The sequence below is a fragment of the Colias eurytheme genome, chromosome 16, assembly GCF_061535395.1.
Source record: "Colias eurytheme isolate Ceu_HAF_F1 chromosome 16, ilColEury1 Martin Lab GWU primary, whole genome shotgun sequence".
NCBI lineage: Eukaryota > Metazoa > Arthropoda > Insecta > Lepidoptera > Pieridae > Colias > Colias eurytheme.
In genome coordinates this window covers 3,596,972-3,616,717 of record NC_142995.1, presented here as the reverse complement: position 1 = coordinate 3,616,717, position 19,746 = coordinate 3,596,972, and the positions used below count along the sequence as shown (strand labels likewise).

Below are 19,746 nucleotides of genomic sequence, written 5' to 3'. Positions count from 1 at the left end.
ATATATGACTATGTAAAATTTATACTTACGTGTAACACGTATTTAATTTAATTAAAATTCTCCAGTTTTCACCCCTAAAGTTTACGCTAACGAAGTCGCGGGCATCATTGATGGACAATTTTATTTTTGTATGTAATGGCAATACTCAAAAACTACTAGACCGATTTATAATACATACCTATCTATTCTATCATCATTCTCAAGTAATATAGGCCTTTTTTTAATACATAATATATACTTATATAAAAAAAAAAATGCCGGAAATATGGAGGAAAATAAAAGATGGTTTAATTCCGATTCTGTATTAAACTTTAAAACACACTCTCAACACAAATAAATACACTACAAAAACTTATAGCGCTATATTTAACATAATCTATCTTAACAGTGTGATTTGACAATACCCAGATGACTGCAAATCATGATCTCAAAGAAATTTCATTAAATGCAAAAGGAATGTTTTTGAATACTGTAACGATCTAATTAGTGTCATGGATTATTCACTGTATAATTTAGATTTTTAGGGTTAGATAAGGGTGTAATTATTATAAGTCTTTTATACACAGTCAGCAATGTGTTTTGCAAGACACCCCTACATTTCCAAATAACAAATTTCGTTGTGGCTTTACATCTAAATAATAAAAATCAAGAACAATTTGTGCCTTAGTTTGCTTAAGTTAGATATTATATATTTTAAAAAACTTAGTAATATGAAAAAAAAAAAATTTGGAATAATTTCAAATCAGAATAGGAATAAATGTGGTGCTTTATTATTCACAACAAAATACTTGATTGATTCATAAAATTAATATACTTAACCAGTAAAATATTCATGTATATCATTATAATTTAAATTTGTAACCGAATGAATAATTTATTAAAATACGTTTCCTTATAAAGGTAGTGGTGCAGCACCACACAAATTGAAACCAGCACAGAAACATAACTCATAGGGCTAAAACATTAACATAGAACAGTAAAATTGTGTCAACCTTCAAAATAAATTAAAATTTAATATCTTTAGCGGAAAATCATTTGTACATTTCATTACATTCATTTTTATTACATACTAACAATACTTTCGATTATACATAGAGCAAAAATCAAAATACAGGAATACAATACAACACTTCATTACAAGGTTTACACCAAAAGATACAGATACCAAACTCAGCATTAGATTCACAACAAAAATAGATTCACTTAACATTCCATCGAATATCCATAAAATATATAATTATGTTACTTATTGCTTCCACTGCTCACTGTTTAAAACTATGACAAACTGAACGCCGGTTGACACAATCGCACTAAAGCATTTCATAAAACATTCACAATGTCACTGAGATTCATCACGAGATGGCAATTCTTCAGGGAATCTTTGAGTAGATGTGCACCTGTTGCCTGAACCAGTGCAAGTAGTTGTTGACATGCGACCGCGTCGCGTTCAGCGCTAACTGCGTCTTGTTCTGCAGGATCTCCGGGGCCCACTCGCCTCTGTAACAACACCATCCAATAAGAACAAAAAAAAAAGACGGGTTGCACTCCGGGAGTGCCGGCAGAACTGAAAACTTGATTATTAACGTTCAGCATGTTTGATATTTTGGAATGGTATTCGTCTTACGCATGGAATATAAGGGCTAAAAAAAAAAATCCGTCTTACGCTTTTTCGATCAGGCCACGTGTCCTGACGCGAGTTTAAGATTTTATACCCAACGCCGCTAAAGAAGTTTTCACTTCAAAAATAAGAGCGTGTATGAATAATGCATCTGCCCCTTACCCCACTAAGGGGACACGGGACTTCACTTTTAGTTTCTTAATATAAAAATGATAAGTATATATCTATCTTAAACATGATCATTATATAACCTACATATTTTTAAGATAGCATAGAAAAAAAACTACAAAAACATCTAGCTAATAATTTGCAATAATTAACGTATCCAAGCATAAAAACGACTTGTTGTCCTTGAGAACAAGAAATATGCCAAAAAAAGGTGGTTCCCCAACATACTTACACAAAAACTTTCGTCGACAGATATTCGCCGGCAGCTTGGTAATAATCATTTGAATATTTCTTCACGGCGGAAAATCCATTAGCCGTATTAACTTGTATTGTTTCTATGACACCTGGTGCGTATTGGTCGATGGTCGCTATCACAATTGGAGTTTTCTCTGCTATATAGTCCTTAATGTTGACGTATAGAACTCCGGTTTTCTTCACAGCTATAGTGAACAGGTCCTTCGATAGTTGTGAGTACGGTTTGGAGAATTCCACCACTTGGCCGTAGTAGATAGGAACATTGGTTTCCAACCAGAGGTAGCCCCTCGCCGAACTGGACAATGATTTCTGCCACGCCCTTTGACTTTGTTCCAATAGGCCGAGGTCGTTTAATAATTGCCCGGTTGTGCTTTCTGAAATAAATAAAGACATTATAAATATACGAATTTTTAACCTTGGGTTAAAAATTAAACTACGCGGATTTTCTTTGAAAACGCGGGCGAAGCCGCGGACTTAAGCTAGTTTATTTTAAAAAGAACTGCATCTAAAGTAGTGTCATAGGTTAATAATATCTAATCAGCCAAAGTTCTTTTCCTATACCATTTCTCTTATCAATGCACTATACTATTTACAATGTTTGTAAAAGTATAATAAGCAGCATTTCAAACTCATTTCAATGATTTATTATCATTATATGATGTGATATGTTATATAAGTGCAGGTTGACCTTTACACAGTAACATAATATTATGTGCAATTAATATGCTTCTTTAATATACTTTGAAAATATAGATCTAGTTGTATGAATATTAAATTAATATTATCAAAGAATTATAATATAGATACATATAAGAAAAAAAATTAACTATTATAATATTATTATGCGAAAGTCTATTACATTTATACATTTCCATGGCTGAATCGCAGGACTGATTTTGATGGTATTTAGAATGAAAATAGTTGAATACAGGGAATATATTGTTTGGTAATAGACATATCCACAGGTGAATACACAGGGCAGAACAAGTATGATTACATGAATCAATGATATTTATCTCATACTCATATTATTTGAGCACATTGAGTAATAAAAAATGAAACAAAGATACATAATGACGGGAATTTACCATCAACAAAGTGTTTGTACATGTTGGTTGGCTCACATGTATCTAAATACAACAATATTTTGTGAACTGTTAAAAAAAATCAATGTCAAAAATATGTACATAACTAAAATACTTGTGAAGTTAACAAAAAAACTAGACAAAGACGAAAGATTTACTTTTTGTTTATTAAACACATTTATTCTGTACTGTAGCTGTGCCACGCGGTTTCACCCGCATTGAACCGCTCCTGTTGGTCTTAGCGTGATGATATACAGCCTAGCCTTCCTCGATAAATGGTCAAATCGGACCAGTAGACCTGAGATTAGCACACTCAAACAAACAAACTCTTCAGCTTTATAAGAGCGAGCGCCCACGAGCAACTTTGTCTCCGCAACAATTTTGTCTCCGCAACTATTTTGTCTCTCCAGCCATGGGCTAGTATGAAAGTGCGCGTACGTAGCGACGCAACTCCCGGGAGACTTTTTTGTCCGCGGGTTCGGAGACAAGCCCGCGACGCAACTGTCGCCCTATCTATTGGTTTCAATGCAAGTGCGCGCACGGCGACAAAAATGTTGCCAGGCGACGGCCGCCGGCCAGTTGCCGCGTAACCGGCGTAGCGATAATACCTATTTATGTCAACGTATTTATTCTCGTACACAGTAGTTTTAACCGACTTAAAAAAAAGGAGGAGGTTATCAATTCGGCCGGTATATTTTTTTATGTATGGACACCGATTACTCCGAGGTTTCTGAACCGGTTTACGTGATTCTTTTTTTTTTTTTGATGCGGAATGGTGTGGAATTGGTCCCATAAATTTTATTCGGATAAGCCCAGTAGTTTTTATTTTATGAGCATTTTTGTCTGGTCTCGATGACTTAATTGAAATGTAGCAAGTAACTTTGATTCATTTCCAGGTAACCGATTGAGCTGAAATTTTGTATACGCATGTAAATTGGATAACGATGAAACATTATTATGACATAGAGCTGATTTGATGATGGAGTCGGAAGGTGGTCATAGGAACTTAGTAATATATTGACTCAACTTTATCGAGTTTGGGCTCGTTTGATTCGTGTTGAAAAATACACTAAAAAGTATTATATAAAAACTAATTTACTTTTGCACGCCTCATAAGCGAAGCGTTGAGGTGGGTACTACTGTCACTTCGCGCAAAACATCTGATTTTTCAAACTTAAAATGTTTACAATTACGATTACATATCTATACTAATATTATAAAGAGGAAAGGTTTGTAGGTATGTATGGTTTTCAGTTTTCACGCATAAACTACTGAACCGATTACAATGAAATTTAGCACACATATAGAGAGTAACTTGGATTAACACATAGGATAAGTTTTATCCCGGAAATCTCACGGGAATGGGAACTATGCGGGACAAGAGCACAGACCACAACCGTCTCTTCGAAAACCATGTTGATAAATGAAGAAAATTTTAAAGAAAAAGTTGCGTTGCTGTCGCTTTCGTGAGCGCATCGTTCAAAACTTTGCGAGGAGACAGCGACAGAGACAAAATAGTTGCCGGGCAACTAAGTTGCTCGTGGGCGCTCGCTCTAAGTAGTATAGATTATAAAAACACAAATTTAACAAATTATTCAGTTAGCTATTACTTACTTGGGAAGTTGCCGCCAACTCTAGACACATCATACGAGATGATGCCCGCAATGCCTACCAGCAGGAAAAAGCTCGCCCACAGCCAAGGGAACCTTCTAGTGCTCGTCATTCTGTCTAGAATATCCTGGAGACAATTGTTTTATTTAATTATAGTAACATAATACTTAATACTAATATTATAAATGCGAAAGTTTAAAGTAGTATTTGCGTGAAAGAGAAACATACACATCCATCCTCACAAACGTTCGCATTTATAATATTAGTAACAAATATAATAATAAATATTTCAGGACAATTTTCACGCACAATCTGATCTAACTAAGCTTTTCGCTTGTGTTATGGAAACCAGATTGCTGATAAACACACATATATAATTTTAAATAAATACTTATATAGATAATAAATTAACACCCAGACACAGAGCAAACATCTGTTCATCACACAAATATTAATTGTCCCGGGTGGGAATCAAACCCACAACCTCTGACTTGAAAGGCAGGGCCACTACCAACCAAGCCAACCAGTCAGTCAAGAAGGATAGGATATTCCATTAATGTATAATTTAAAAATGAAAAATGGAAACTAACTGTCCTTAATTTTCCATATATACCTACATATATGCTATAAAAGTAAATATCCTTCACATACTAAACCTAGACAGAATTTGATCTTTACAATATTAAAAAATTGTCGTACCACAAAAAACTTTAGACAGGGTTTAACTTTAAGCGTAGGTTCTCTTTAATCTGGTTTTGTTGTATTTCACATAGACAACTATTAAAGTGACGGATCTCTGGTTTAAAGTTAGACTGTGTTTAAATTGTTTTGTGGTAAGACCATAACTTTCTGTCTATGTTGCACGTCTGTATTTTATGTTATTTCACAATACAAATTTTACTAATTTCAAAAAAGGTAAGCTAAATTCAAAGAATGCATTTATTATTATTTAACAGACAAGAAAAAAAGGAACCTTGTTTATGCGAGTTGAGAAGTATCTTAGAACTTGTGTTAATAATATCATGTTACAAGTAGGTAAATCTATAGCTGTAGCAAGTACATGTTGTAAACACTATAATTACACTGTTAATTTCCTCTTTGAATATCAATCAATTATTGTGTTTGCTTTTGCTCTAATTAAAACTTAAACTGCCTTAAACTCAGTTAAAATTAATATAATTTTGAAGTATGTATTTTTATTTTATTATTTTCTTTTTATTATTAATAAAATTGTATAAAACTTTAATTAGAAATAAAGTAATATATGTATATTACGTAGTTTCGGGTTGCAATAATTATGGAGTAGGACATAATAAAACTTCATTTTTAAAGGGAAATTATAAGTCTAGCCACAAAATTATTTATCGGACACGTGATTAAACTTCTAATTTTATAACTAAGCCACGGGATAATGACATAGCCTCTAATAAACTAATTCGTCTTTTTTACAACGCCCACTAAATATTCTATAGAAAGCGTCAAGTAAAGATCATCAATTATTGTGACTGTCCTTCTTATTTATGCATTGCCACAGCTAATTTACTAACTCGGCCACGGATTTTACATCTCGTCACCATTTTACGTTTTACAGCTTCAACACAATGTCCTCAAAAAAATATAACTCAAGCTTCTACAGAAAGCATCATTTATTATAACTTAGCCTGTAAAATAATGCATCGTATTCTTTTAACGTGAAAATAGCCACTGCATGATTTGGCGCGAGTACGCGAAACGACTGCGACCGGCCATTTGCACCAATCAGAGAGCGCCATTCGATTCATGTGACGACGAGTTGAGTTGTTCACGTGTAATTGTTTATTGTCGTTCGTGCGTTCGTATTGCAATTGTTTTCGCTGAAGTTTAATTAAAGTTTTCGATGAGTAATAATTAGTTATGACGTCTAAAAGTGAAAATGAAGTAAGTACCACTGTACTGTTCTGACGAGGAATCACAAGAAGAAGGTCAGCTGTCGAAAAAAAGCGAGGTGAATCTAAGAACTGGATATTTGTAAACAAATTTTCGTGTGTAAGTTTTGCCGAAGAAACCGTGAGTGCAGAAAAGACGTGGGCAGTACGCACTACACATTTTTCTATAGAAGGAAAAAAACGTTTTTATAGACGCAACAAAGTACCACGTAAAGGAGTACAGTGTGCTGCAGAAATATATTTGCTATTTGAGGCGGATACAGAGGCAGTGTTACTTTATAGCACAGATCGCGAACATAATCACGATTTTATTAAGAATAGCTACCGTTATGGTATTTGCGATGAAACAAAATCTGAAATTAATAAACTGTATGACCTCCACCTAAAGCCGAAATCAATCTTGGAGAATTTGAAGAAAAATCCTGAACTTAAAATACCTACAAAACGGCAGCTTTATAACTATTTAGCAGATCGCCGGCGTATCAAATATGGGCCATCCACAATTTCTTTAGGAGAGCTAGAAAAATGGATTATTAATCATACAAATGTCCCTGACAACGAGAACGAAGTCTTTGTTATAGCCTATTATATTTTAGAAAGTGATCCACATAGTTTTCGTATCGTATTATCTACTAAGAATTTATTGAAACAATGTATTTCTGCTGACATTCTCCATGCAGATGCAACATATAAATTGATTTGGCAAGGGTATCCTGTATTGATAGTAGGAACAACCGATAAAAACAGAAAATTTCACCCCATTTGCTTGACAGTATCTACAAATGAATGTAAAGCTGATTTTAAAACAATGTTTCAAGGATTAAAGAGCAATCTTTTGTCAATTTTTTCTCATACCTTTGAACCGAAGATCCTAGTTTGCGACGCGGCAAAAAATATACAGAATGCATTTCGTGATGTGTTTGGAATAGAAGCGATTGTGAAAATGTGTTGGGCTCACGCTAAGAAGAATATTTGTACTAAATTGGACCAAACAACAGAGAAGAATTTTCGAAAATATTTATTGGAAGACATTGATGCATTGCAATCAGCTACATCTGTTGAAGTATTTTCTGCTGCTTCGAAGTTGTTCTTGAAGAAATGGAAAGACCAAAAAGCATTCGTAAAATATTTTAAAAAAGAATGGCTTATAAAAAATCCAAATTGGTATTTGGGTGCAGCACCAATATCACCAGCGACGAACAACGCACTCGAGTCCTTTAATAGAGTTATAAAAGACCACAACACCCTCCGCGAGCGTATACCGTTGGCCCGTTTTCTCGTGGTAGCAGAGGAAATGGTTAAAGGCTGGTCACTACAAGCAACAGAAGAAAAAATTGCGACACAACCTGAATTGCAGTTATCAGATTGGACAACAGGATATCAATGGGCTAAAACTGATACCAAAATTAGAGTTGTACATTCAACACCGGACAGCACCACATATTTAATTCCAGACAACAACTCATTCAAAATTAATCAAGCTGAGAAGAAATTCAGGTGTTTTGACGAATACAAAAAAGTTTTTTTTTTCATCTTGGAACGTAGTACTACCAAACAATCAGACCGAGTGGATTACTGGTTGCTGTGATTGTCCAGACTTTTATCGCAAGTACAGCTGCAAGCATCTAATAGGCCTTGCAATCAGACTGAAATACGTGACGCCACCATTAGAGGCAAAGTCACAACCACTTGGATTAAAACGAAAGCGTGGAAGGCCAACTAAAGCGCGAGCTGCGTTAATTATCCAATAATGGTTTTTGTTTACCTACCTACATTCTTTTTAAAATATGTTTCTATTATTTACTATAAGTAAAATGATGGTTATTCAATAAACAATTGATTTTTCAAAAATAAAGTCTTTTATTTTGTCTCTCCCCAATAGCTTCTGATAATATTAGTGGTCAATATACCGACTATTTGATGACATTTTAAGCAAAATTTTGACGATCAATTAATATGGGATGAGTTACATTTTAAACGTACTGAGTTAAAAAGTTAGAAGCTAAATAAATATAATTTTCGATGTCATTTAATAGTATTTTAGAAGTTTACTGTTAGAATGCATGCTCCAAATTTAGATGCTAAAAAATAATCATTATGCTGAGTTGTATTTAGAGTGGTTTACATAGAAGATAACTAGTGGCTAAGATAATATTATTTAGATGCTCGTTAATTGTGGCTGACTTAGTAATTTAGAAGGCAACATACATTTTTGGGGGCGAATAATGATATTTAAAAGAAGCCTGTTTAATTAGCACCCATTTTTAAATACTTTATTTATAAACTGCGGTGGTAGGTACATAAAACAGCATTCTATAATAGGAATGTTAGGCTCCCGCAAAGTAATACGTGTAAACGGATGTACGTATTAAAATTTACAGTTAAATACGGATGCCCGAACATTTCTACGCAACTAAGTAACTTGAAATTCTAGTATAATTTACCCATAAACCACGTAGTTTTCTATAAACAACGCCCTTTGGAAATTTACTAAATGCTAGCGCACGTTTAGAATTATTAAAATAAGGGATACTCACAGAACTTTATCGATTGAAAAAATATTTAAACACGTCTTGATATTGTAATCGTAGTAGATACGCCTCGTAATTGGTACCTAGTTTTCGAATAAAATTAAAATAATTCGACGAGACGACACAGTCCCCCTCGAACTCTTGTCACGTAACTGACATGACATTGACAGTATGACCATCACAAAAAAGTTGTTAGGTCCATAGACAACGTATAGTTTCTTAAGTATATATTCTGTCACTTTGATTTTACAACGGAAAAATAATAAATATTATATAATGAAAAATACCAAATTAAGTACATAATAAAAACTGAATTTTAACTACAATAAAAAGCTTTAATAAATTTCAACATTGATTGGGAAAGCACGTGTAATGTTCAGATGATAGAATTCGAAATTGGAATGTATTATCAATTATGTAGGCATGTATGAAAAACCGGTTTTACTTCCATTATAAAATGAAACCGGATAAATGGTTAATTGATTGGGTGTAAATCGATTGGGTATAATCGATCGAATATTATAAATGCGAAAGTTTGTGAGGATGGATGGATGTTTGTTACTCTTTCACGCAAATACTAATTAACCGTTACAGTGAAATTTGGTATGTAGGTAGCTGAAGACCCAGAATAAGACAGGCTACTTTTTATCCCGGACATCTCACAGGAACGGGAACTACGCGGGTTTTTCTATGAAAACGTGGGCAAAGCCGCCTGCGGATATCTAGTATATTGATATAAATGTTGGTTGTTTTAAAATAAAATCATAAAGATCGCTTTTAGAATAGCGACATTTAAATCGAATGAATAAATAAAAAAAAATGTAAATATTCTAAATAAAATATGAGACTGACATAATAATATGTAAGTAATTACTTCACGAAAAATAAATATAAATGTGCGACATAGGTATAAAGATAAATAGAAAATACTAAGATCTTCAGGCGCAATACAAGAAAACATAATCAAATGAATTTATAAGCAAATATAGCAAAATTTACATAACAAAACAATAATTGGGTATTTGAATAAAAATTTTTTTTGTGCTAAATGGAAAGAATATATATATTAGTTTTATAACAAAACTATTTTTTTTTAATTTTTTTGTAATAATTCAAAAGTTATTTCAAAATAAAAATTAGTCTTTGAATCCGGTACCGAAAACACACCGACAACTCCCGAAGCGTCACCCGAACGCGTGTGACGTCATAATGTTAGTTTTCACTCATTGCAGTTGATAGAAAAACTTATACAACTATAACATTTTGACGTCACATCTATCGTGACCAGTCATGGCGCCTTTATAGTCACGTGACTTTTATTTAAATTACTTATAATTAATTGAAAAATATTTTTTTTGGAGTTTTTTGCATAAAATATCAATATTATTAATAATAAAGTTTTAAAAAAGTTTGGATTATCCAAAAGTGCACGACTCATAAGTGAAGTCCCGTGTCCCCGTAGTGGGGTAAGGGGCAGATGCATTATTCATACATCTGTTTCACTGATCGATTTTCTTTAGGGACAAGTAGGTGATCAGCCTTCTGTGTCCTGCCAGACCGAGACATTTTTTTTTTCTTCGTCTCCACCGGGAATCGAACCCAGGACCCCTCGGTTCTACGCTCACGCGTCAACCACTGTACCAAGGAGGCGGTCCGAGCACGACTCATAATGCTCATTTAATTATGAAATATAAAAAAAAAACTTATTGTAGTTTTCGTTTTTTATTAATTGCAATTAAACGACACTGAATTAATTAATCATTCGCATTCAGTGACCTACAATCGTCGATTAGAATATTTAAAAAAAAAAATTCAACTCAAATGATGGATTTTCTCACAAGTTATAGTGTTTTCAGGTTTCACACATGACGGACAGGAAAATTTTTTGACCTATTTCGGTTAGTGTCCGACCGAAACTGGTTTCCAGGCCGAAACCGAAACCGAAACCGAATGTTCGGCCGTGGCTTCAGTTTCGGCCGAAACCGAAACCGAAACCGAAACTCACGTGGTCAAGTATGAAATTTCTAAAAATACTGAACTTTGGTGCATTTTACCTATTATTTTGCCTTAATTAGGGCATGAAATGAAAAAACAGTATATTAAATTTGTTGTTATCATTTATTTAATATAAAATAAAAAATAATATTTTTAAAATATTAATAATAACTAACAATTTTAATTTTTATTATTTTTTTAAATTAAGTTCTCAGTAAAATCAGTCATCTAAATCAAATCAGTAATTGTTACTGTTACTTTAAATACTTTAATACTTTGGATTGGTATTTGTACTTAGAAGAATATAATCAGTCTCTTTTAGGTACCTCTTACGAGGGGCATGCCAAAAAAAACTAGATACTCGAAAACCATAATATTTATTATTTGTTACTTATATCTATCTTTTCAAAGTATTCACCCCGAGCATGTATACACTTTTCCATGCGTTAAAAGTTTAAAAGAGTGGTCAGAGGTGTTTTCCAAGTGGTTTACACTTGGAAAACACCTCTGACCACTCTTTTCCAGATACCTCGGAAATTTCGAAATTATAGGCAGCCAATGCATCTTCCTTGCTCTCAAATCTATTTCCTTTCAAATTTTCTTTAATTTTGGGAAACAAGTAAAAATCACAAGGTGCCAAGTCAGGAGAGTATGGCGGGTGAGGCAGGATAGACACATTTTTTGAATTAAAAAAATCAAGTGTTCTGGCGGACGTGTGCGCCGAGGCGTTGTCGTGGTGCCAAAGAAGGTGCTGGATTCATGACTTCGGTCGCTTGTCACACCAAGCTGACAATACTGAGGGGGCACAAATTGACACATACCACTCAGAATTAACTGTTTTTTGATCCTCTAGCACTACAGTAGCGATATGACCGGTCTTACAAAAAAACGAGGCAATCATTTGTTTTTGCGTGCTGCGTGCACGACGACATTTCGTTGGTGTTGGTTCATTATCGAAGCACCATACAGTCGATTGTCGTTTTGTTTCGGGATCGTAGTTATACAGCCATGTTTCGTCACCTGTAAGTATATCGTATACGTTTTTCTTCTCGCCTCCGTCGAATTTCTCTATCATAAATCGGCACCAATCTACCCGGCGGTCTTTCTGCTCATCGGTCAGTTTGTGCGGCACCCATCTTGAACAACGCTTACGGAGAGAAAGGTGATCATGAATAATGGTTTGCAACGCTGCTGATCCAATACCCAGTTCTCGCTCAAGCTCTACATATGTAATTCGTCGGTTTTCGCGAATAAATTTTTCAGTTGCTTGAATATTTTCTTTAGTGACTGCGGTTGGCGGCCGACCTGTCCTCGCTTCATCTTCAAAGCTTCCCCGTCCTCTTTTGAATTCAGCAAACCAATTAAAAACTGTTGCTCGTGAACAAGCAGATTCACCAAAAGTAGTAACCAAAAGTTTAAAACATTCTTGCGGCTTTAAACCTTTTTTATAATCATAATAAATCATAGCGCGAAAATCTCGTCGATTGAGTTCCATTGTTGCAAGCAAATTCCCGCCAGATTGTCACAAAAATAAGCCTTTATGAGCAAAAAATATTTAAATTCAAATATGTTCCATATTTAAATTTGACACTAAATAACTAGTGTTTACGATGGTGTATAACTTGCCAGTATCAAATTATTAAGTAAAGAGCATCTAACAACTTTTGGCATGACCCTCGTATATAAATATAATTATTATTAATTACTATTACAACCAGTTCCAATCTCAACATAGATAATCAAAAATTGTTTCCACCAGCGTGGGTCAACCAACGCTTTGACAGCGTCCGTCAAAGCGTTGCCGAGGAAAACGAAGTTAGGCGAGCGTGAACGTGTGTGAACTAAGTTCACTGAACTTGCGAAATAAGTTTCGGTTTCGGCAAAAGTTTCGGCCGATTTTGGCCGAAACCGAAACTGCGGCCGAAACTTGATTTTTGGCCGAAACTCGGCCGAAACCGAAACCGAAACCGAAAGTTCGGTCGGACACTAATTTCGGTGTTTTTTTTCAATTCTATTGAAGTAAATAAATTTTTAAAAAGTATGGGATTAATCTCCATTAAATTATCTCGACAATAGTATGCAAAATATCTTGATTCCGTGAACTAACAAGGCTATAATAATAAGAATAGCTGCAAAAATGAGGCGAAAAAAATTTTTCGATCGTAAAGCACTCTCTGATGCTTCGCATCATGAGTCGTGCAATACATTAAAAAAATCAATATTTTTTTATTATTCAAATACTCAATTAGTGTCATGTAATATTTTGTTGATCGGATGTAATATTTTAATTAAAAAGAAAATATTATTTCAAAAGAAACCACGTGTCTTTGAGGATAGGTATCAAAAAAGGATATGGATAAAATATTGTTAACGCCTAAAAATGTAAATAATAATTAACACAGTTTAAAAACTAAAAGCTTCACGAAATTGTTGTATTGTCACGGATCCATTTATAAGTTATCCGGCTTGATAAGTTTGAATTAAATCTGTCCATTTATATTTTTTATATTTTTATATTTATTAAATCTGTCCATTTCCGCTCTGGCAGGTCACGAGTGGCTGAGTTGGTCAGGCATCCGCCCCGGAATGGCGCGAAGGATGCGGGTTCGAGTCCCGCCTCGTGATCGAATTTTTTCTATTCTTTATAAATTTATAATTATATCTGTCCATTTAGTTCGGCAAAATCTAGTCTAGAGAAGTCAGTTACATATAAACATATAGGTGAAGCGGAAAAGAAGCTGAAAAGCCTGTTAATAATTGAAGATTATGCTCCTCAACTACTACTCTAATTTCGCGTTACATTCTACATATTAAGGATCTGGAACCTCAAAAGAAAAAGTTTGTTCGGAGCCCTCGATGCGCGAGTCCGGCTCGCACTTGGCCGGTTTTTTAAATTAATTCCACGTCGCTAAATTCGTCATGTAAATTAGGCTTTATCTACTTCATAGTTCATGCATATGTATATTATACAGGGTGTCCCACTATTGGTATACTAAGCGCGAAGAGACTTGTAGTTTTGCATACACTGATCACGTAAAAAATACTTAAACAACAAAATTACGTCAAAAAATTTTTGCTAAATTTTTCCTGAAAATCCATGTTTTCTTCTCTAGCTTCGCGCAGCCGGCATATACCGCTTCTCTAATGTGAGAATTTTGTCTATGAAAACATAATATTAAACGATAGCTCATGTGCTGGTGACAAAGTTGGGCGGGTTGCTTGTTATGGGTGTACACATAGAGTTTTAAGAATTCATCTACTTGAAAAAAAAAAATGCGTCTGGAATTTTTTAAGTATTTTTTACGTACTTAGCGTATGCAAATCTATAACCTCCTTTGGGCTTAGTATACCAACAGTGGGACACCCTGTATACTTAGTTCTTAATTTTTATAGTTCAAAGTGGTTGTAGCATTGAAAATGACACATACCTATTTATTTTGTTTTAGAAAGAGAAACGAGAATATTTTTATATTCGTCGGAATAATATTCTAGAATATGAAATATATTCGAATATGAACATATGATATTACAATTGTTCAAATATGATATTTAATTTCCTTTATTAGAAAGCTTTGTTTATTATTATTTTAGATAGAAACTGGTTGATTCGCAGAGATTTAAGATTTTTCTTGCAAAGAAGTTAAGATAATACGACAACGCTCTAGAAAGCAAAACAATTTTTTGAAGTGGAACTTCTTTATGCGCGATGAGAGACAAATATTCAAGGTCGCGTCATGGCAATAACATGACATGACGTCATGAAGAAAGGCGACAGTTTTGCGAAAGAAGTTTCACTTCTGACATGTGTGCTCAGCACACACGCTCTTTTTTAAAGATTAGATAACATACCTGGCAGATTTTATTCGCCTTTGCAACAGTTTCATCCTTCTTCTTTCCCTTCAAGGTCTCCCCGCACACTTCCTTGAACTGAGTTATTGTAATTTTCAAAGACTTTTTCTTCAGTCTTCGGCTAACTTCTTCCCAGTTCGTGTCTAAAAATTAAGAGATATTAAATTTTTTAAGAAAAAAAGAAGAGCTAAATATATATATTTTTGTTAACAGTTCAGTATTTTTTCATAAGATTTTCCTTACGTTGCACATTTATATGCCTGCCTTCCTTAGACGGACAACATTTCTCCATTTATAATTGACATATAACTTCAACTAAACTTAGGGCCGATTTTTCAATCCTTGGTTAAAATTTATCCGTCCAATAAAGTATTACACAAACATTTTAAAATGTCACCTTTAATCTGTCATATATGGACAATTAGAATACATTTTTGAAATGGTAGTTCAATACGTTATTCGATGAATAAGTTTTAACCAACAATTGAAAAATCAGCCCTTACAATAATAAGAACTTACCGATATATTCGATCAACGTGGCACTTTGCTTACTGCATCTATTGAACAGCTGTCTCCAGGTGGCATTGCAGGAGTCGTCCATAGCTAGACAGTCCACGAGACTCTCAATAATAACTTTATTGTATGGATCTAATGTGGGACCACTGAGGTATTGGTTGGGCAACTTCTTCATCATCTGGTTGAATGTCACTTGCAGTTTGTTGCCACTCTTACTGAAGTATATATCCTGAAATATTGAGGAACTTTAGCTATATGGTATATGAATAATGCATATAGGAGAAAAACAAGCAGCATGCATTAGGATTCCTTATTTTACTAACTTTCCATGTTACCCGCTATAAATAAATTATATACTCAAACATAATTATCGAGAAAGGCTATAGGCCTATATCATCGCTCTAAGAAGATTCTTATTATTACCTCAAAATTGGTAAAGTAATTGCTGATAGAAGTGCCAGCGCAAATCGTATGATAATTGATAACCATTCTATGACACATATTTAATTTTAGCTACACAACATTTCCAAACATACCTTATATTTAACTAATTGTTTGATAAGGTCACTTGACAGTTCCTTGGACATACTATTCTTCTTGCCATTGATCGTGTCGAACATCGCCAAAAGCTGGTCCTGACTGACTTTCGTGTTATCCATCCTTGCGTGCCTGTCTAGATGCTTCGATAGATAGCCAATTATGTACTTTGAGTAATTTTTAAGTTCGACTATAGGGAGGAATATTTCTTGCCAGGCTGTAAAGAAAGGAAAACAAATAAAGACAGGGTTTTTACCGGTTATAGTTTCTACAATATGTAGTTTAAATCAAATGGCAGCAGGATAAAAATAGCTTATAAGTTATTATTATGTAGTTACCTATCTACTACGCGTTTATAGCTTTCTTTGAGGAAATCTCCTGGTTTAATTGCATTAAAATTAGTATATTATGAATTATCCTTGTATTATTTTACTAATACGATATAAACCCTCTAAATAAACATACTACTATATTACTTGCTCTGTGTAAACATACTATATTGAGTTGAAAAAGAAGCGCCTGTGATGTAACATTGTGGCTATTTTCATAAATTTGTGGAATTGTTTTTCGCTTAAAAAATCAATTTAGATGAAAATATGATCTTTGTAACAAAAACAAAACAGGTTACAATAAAATTTACATAGTTACACTAGGTATGTTATTTTTTATAGAGCACTATCAATACGTAATTAATTACGAAAATGACAAACACGTTTACCTACATTCTTTTAAATTATAATAACATAAAAACAATTGAGGTTTTTTAAATATTTACCTGCTTTAACGAAATAGAAACTATATTCGCCAATAAAATTATATCAAAATATACTATGACGATAGTTTGTGAGAACACACAAGGCACAAGTGAGAGCTATCTGTTATCAGGAGCTTACCTTGTGAGGTGTCAAAATGATAACAGGTTATCAGAAATTAATGGGAGAGATTTAATACTCTTGTTTCTATAAGAAAATAGATAAAGAATGAAACGAGTTACCATATTTTTGCAACCATTTTACTTTACAAAAGAATTTACTGTACCTACCTATTGGATACTTAAAATAATTTCGGTGTGAAAGTAGGTTTGAAAGTTTATAATAAAAATTAAAATAAAATTTGAAAGCATGTCATATATTTTGTAACATTTTAGAGTAAGTATAAAATTATCAAGTACTGAACTAAAATATTTCATATCATTGAAATGAATTTTAATTTGCATATAATGTAATAATGAAAATGCATCTTGACATGTTATATAATTAATTATAGAGGCTGCATGAAAGTCCAGCGTAAAGTATGTTTTAAAAAGAAATACTGAAGGTAAAAAAATTGAGGTTTAAAGTATCTGTAATGCGACTGGTTAATTTTTAATTATACTCTGTGTAATAATGACTAATGTCCGCATTTCAAAATACCATTCTATTATCACATTTCAACCAGTAGTCCTAATTACTTTATTTTAATGACTTGAATTGTTACATTTACAGTTTTAAGTAATTAAGAAGCAATTATTATATAATTTATTTTCACTGTAGATGTTTAAATATGTAATTAACAAACTTCAAACAAAGAAGCTTTCAATTTTTCGGCATCTTTCTTTTGATAACTAAGTACGAAGACAATAGTTTTAATTGTAATAAATGTTTTGTAATAATTAAGTACTTTGTATAATTTTTCGTTTGCTTCTGCATTTTGAACTTTATGTACACTAATAACAAATATTAATGTGAACTAATAAAATATAGACACAAGATTAATGATAACTAAAAATATTCATTGAAAGTCCATTTACTAATGAAATAGTATTGACCATCTAAACATGTTGAACTGAAGTATCAAATCATTTATTTATTTAGTACTAGCTTTCCGCCCGCGGCTTCGCCCGCGTTTTCAAAGAAAAACCTGTTCACGTAGGATTTCCGGTATAAAACCTATCCTTTGTCCTTTCTCGCGTATCAAAATATCTCTATACCAAATCTCATGCAAATTGGTTCAGTAGTTAAGGCGTGATTGAGTAACAGACAGACAGACAGAGTTACTTTCGCATTTATAATATTAGTATGGATGTACTGTACCTTTCATTCCCACTGAAAAATTATTGTATCCACCTTGGCCCAAAGCCCAAAGTAACGAAAGACCAATTGGTGGGCGATTCTGATAAGAGTTCCTGAGGCTTACACTCTTTGGTAGAGATGTCACACAGAATTCAGGGTTCTCTAGAGCTAACATCTGGAGAAGCAATCTGTGACCGTTCACAGACTGTCCTAAAATAAATATTACAATGTCACATATTTTGGAAATTAGGTTGATATACAATATCAAAGTAATGAAGACCAGATCTTTTTGATTAAGTAATAGATGAAATTTCAAATTTGTTTCATTAGTCAATATCTTTTTGGGTCAGGCATTATAAAACTGTATAGATTAAGAAACAGCAGTGTTTTCTAATGATTGTGTAATTGTTACACAACAATAATGTTAAATTAAAGAAATGATAAATATACAAACCTCTACTCATGTCATTAGCAAGCGCTGTAAGTGTGACATCAAAGAATAACTGAGTGTTTGCCTTTCCGGCGTCCCGTAGGACATTGTCAAGTGTCGCTTTTATGTCTATTGGTAACACATTCACAGGATATGTAGGGGGTTGGTGGGAAAAGGTGGGATCATCCACGTCTATGGGAATCTTAGAATTGAGGAAGCTTGCAAGCTCTTTCAACCAAACTAATGGCGCATTCGAAAATCTCACTTTATTTGTTGCTATTAGATTGGCTAGTTCAGTTGCATCAATCTGTGAAAAATTGTTGAAGATTAATCTCCTTGTTCTTATATAAAAATATAATTTGTATAAAATAATAATTAATATTATAGTGATTTCGAGGGAGCTTGTTAACTTTATTGCAAATTATTAAGTTATATAATTTTCTATGTTATTATGTTTCAATTACCTGCAGACTTACTAAGAGCTACTAATCCAATTTTTGATAAAATACATAAAGATCGAAAGCAACAAAATACATGACTATATCAGTCCTTATATGGTTTCTATTTGATCTTTACAAGGTTTCCAGATTATTTCTAATTTTAAACACAAGGTTTTAAATGCATAAAAATATTTCGTATTAGATCCCAATATGGTTTTTTCTAAATTAAATTGCAATCAAATAAGGAATTATAACTTACCGCTTCTAAAGCTTCATCAATTGTTTTTGGTGGTTTGGGCTTTGCGGGTTCTTTCTTATCCTTTTTCCCTTTCTTTTCACCCTCTTTTTTCTTTTCTTTAGGCGCCTTTTTTGTATCATCGATTTCCATTCCCGAATAAAAGGACTTTATTTGCGATGCCGGAACTATGCAAAATTATTTTTAAATTACATATCATAAATGAATGGAATTATCCTACAGAGAAAGGAGAGAGCTTACCTAAATCTTCCAGTTTCGGCCCATTTTTGGCCGGCTTTTTATCATCATTATTGTTTTTCATTTTTCCATTCTGTGATTTTTTATTCTTACCAACAACTTCCCATTGACCGCTCGACATTACGAAGAATTATTTTAGAAATGAGATCGAGAAAATTAATAAAGTTTCGTAAATAAATGGATAGCGGTAGGTTACACGTCAAAAACAAATAGCAAAAAACGTCAAACTGAAAGGCATTGAA

The 19,746-nt window shown here is 33.4% G+C and overlaps 1 protein-coding gene across 1 annotated transcript; it reads right to left on the bottom strand.

The window, feature by feature from the left end:
• Positions 1–286: 286 nt before the first annotated feature.
• Tmem214 (Transmembrane protein 214) lies at positions 287–19,727 on the bottom strand. Its single transcript, XM_090111329.1, has 10 exons — positions 19,508–19,727; positions 19,271–19,434; positions 18,596–18,878; positions 18,163–18,351; positions 16,090–16,307; positions 15,557–15,782; positions 15,038–15,180; positions 4,741–4,864; positions 2,019–2,415; positions 287–1,497 (listed from the first exon to the last, which is right to left on the bottom strand). The coding sequence occupies exons 1-10, from the start codon at positions 19,623–19,625 to the stop codon at positions 1,371–1,373; spliced, it is 1,989 nt and encodes a 662-aa protein (XP_089967455.1). The 5' UTR covers positions 19,626–19,727; the 3' UTR covers positions 287–1,370.
• Positions 19,728–19,746: the final 19 nt, after the last annotated feature.

Bases quoted from the DNA above. Each gene is read 5' to 3' on its own strand.
- Tmem214 (XM_090111329.1), bottom strand. From the start codon at position 19,625: ATGTCGAGCGGTCAATGGGAAGTTGTTGGTAAGAATAAAAAATCACAG. The intron at 15,181-15,556 runs GTAAGTTCTTAT...CTTAATTTTTAG, and splicing joins CACGTTGATCGAATATATCG to ACACGAACTGGGAAGAAGTT. The intron at 2,416-4,740 runs GTAAGTAATAGC...TATTTATTTCAG, and splicing joins AGTTGGCGGCAACTTCCCAA to AAAGCACAACCGGGCAATTA.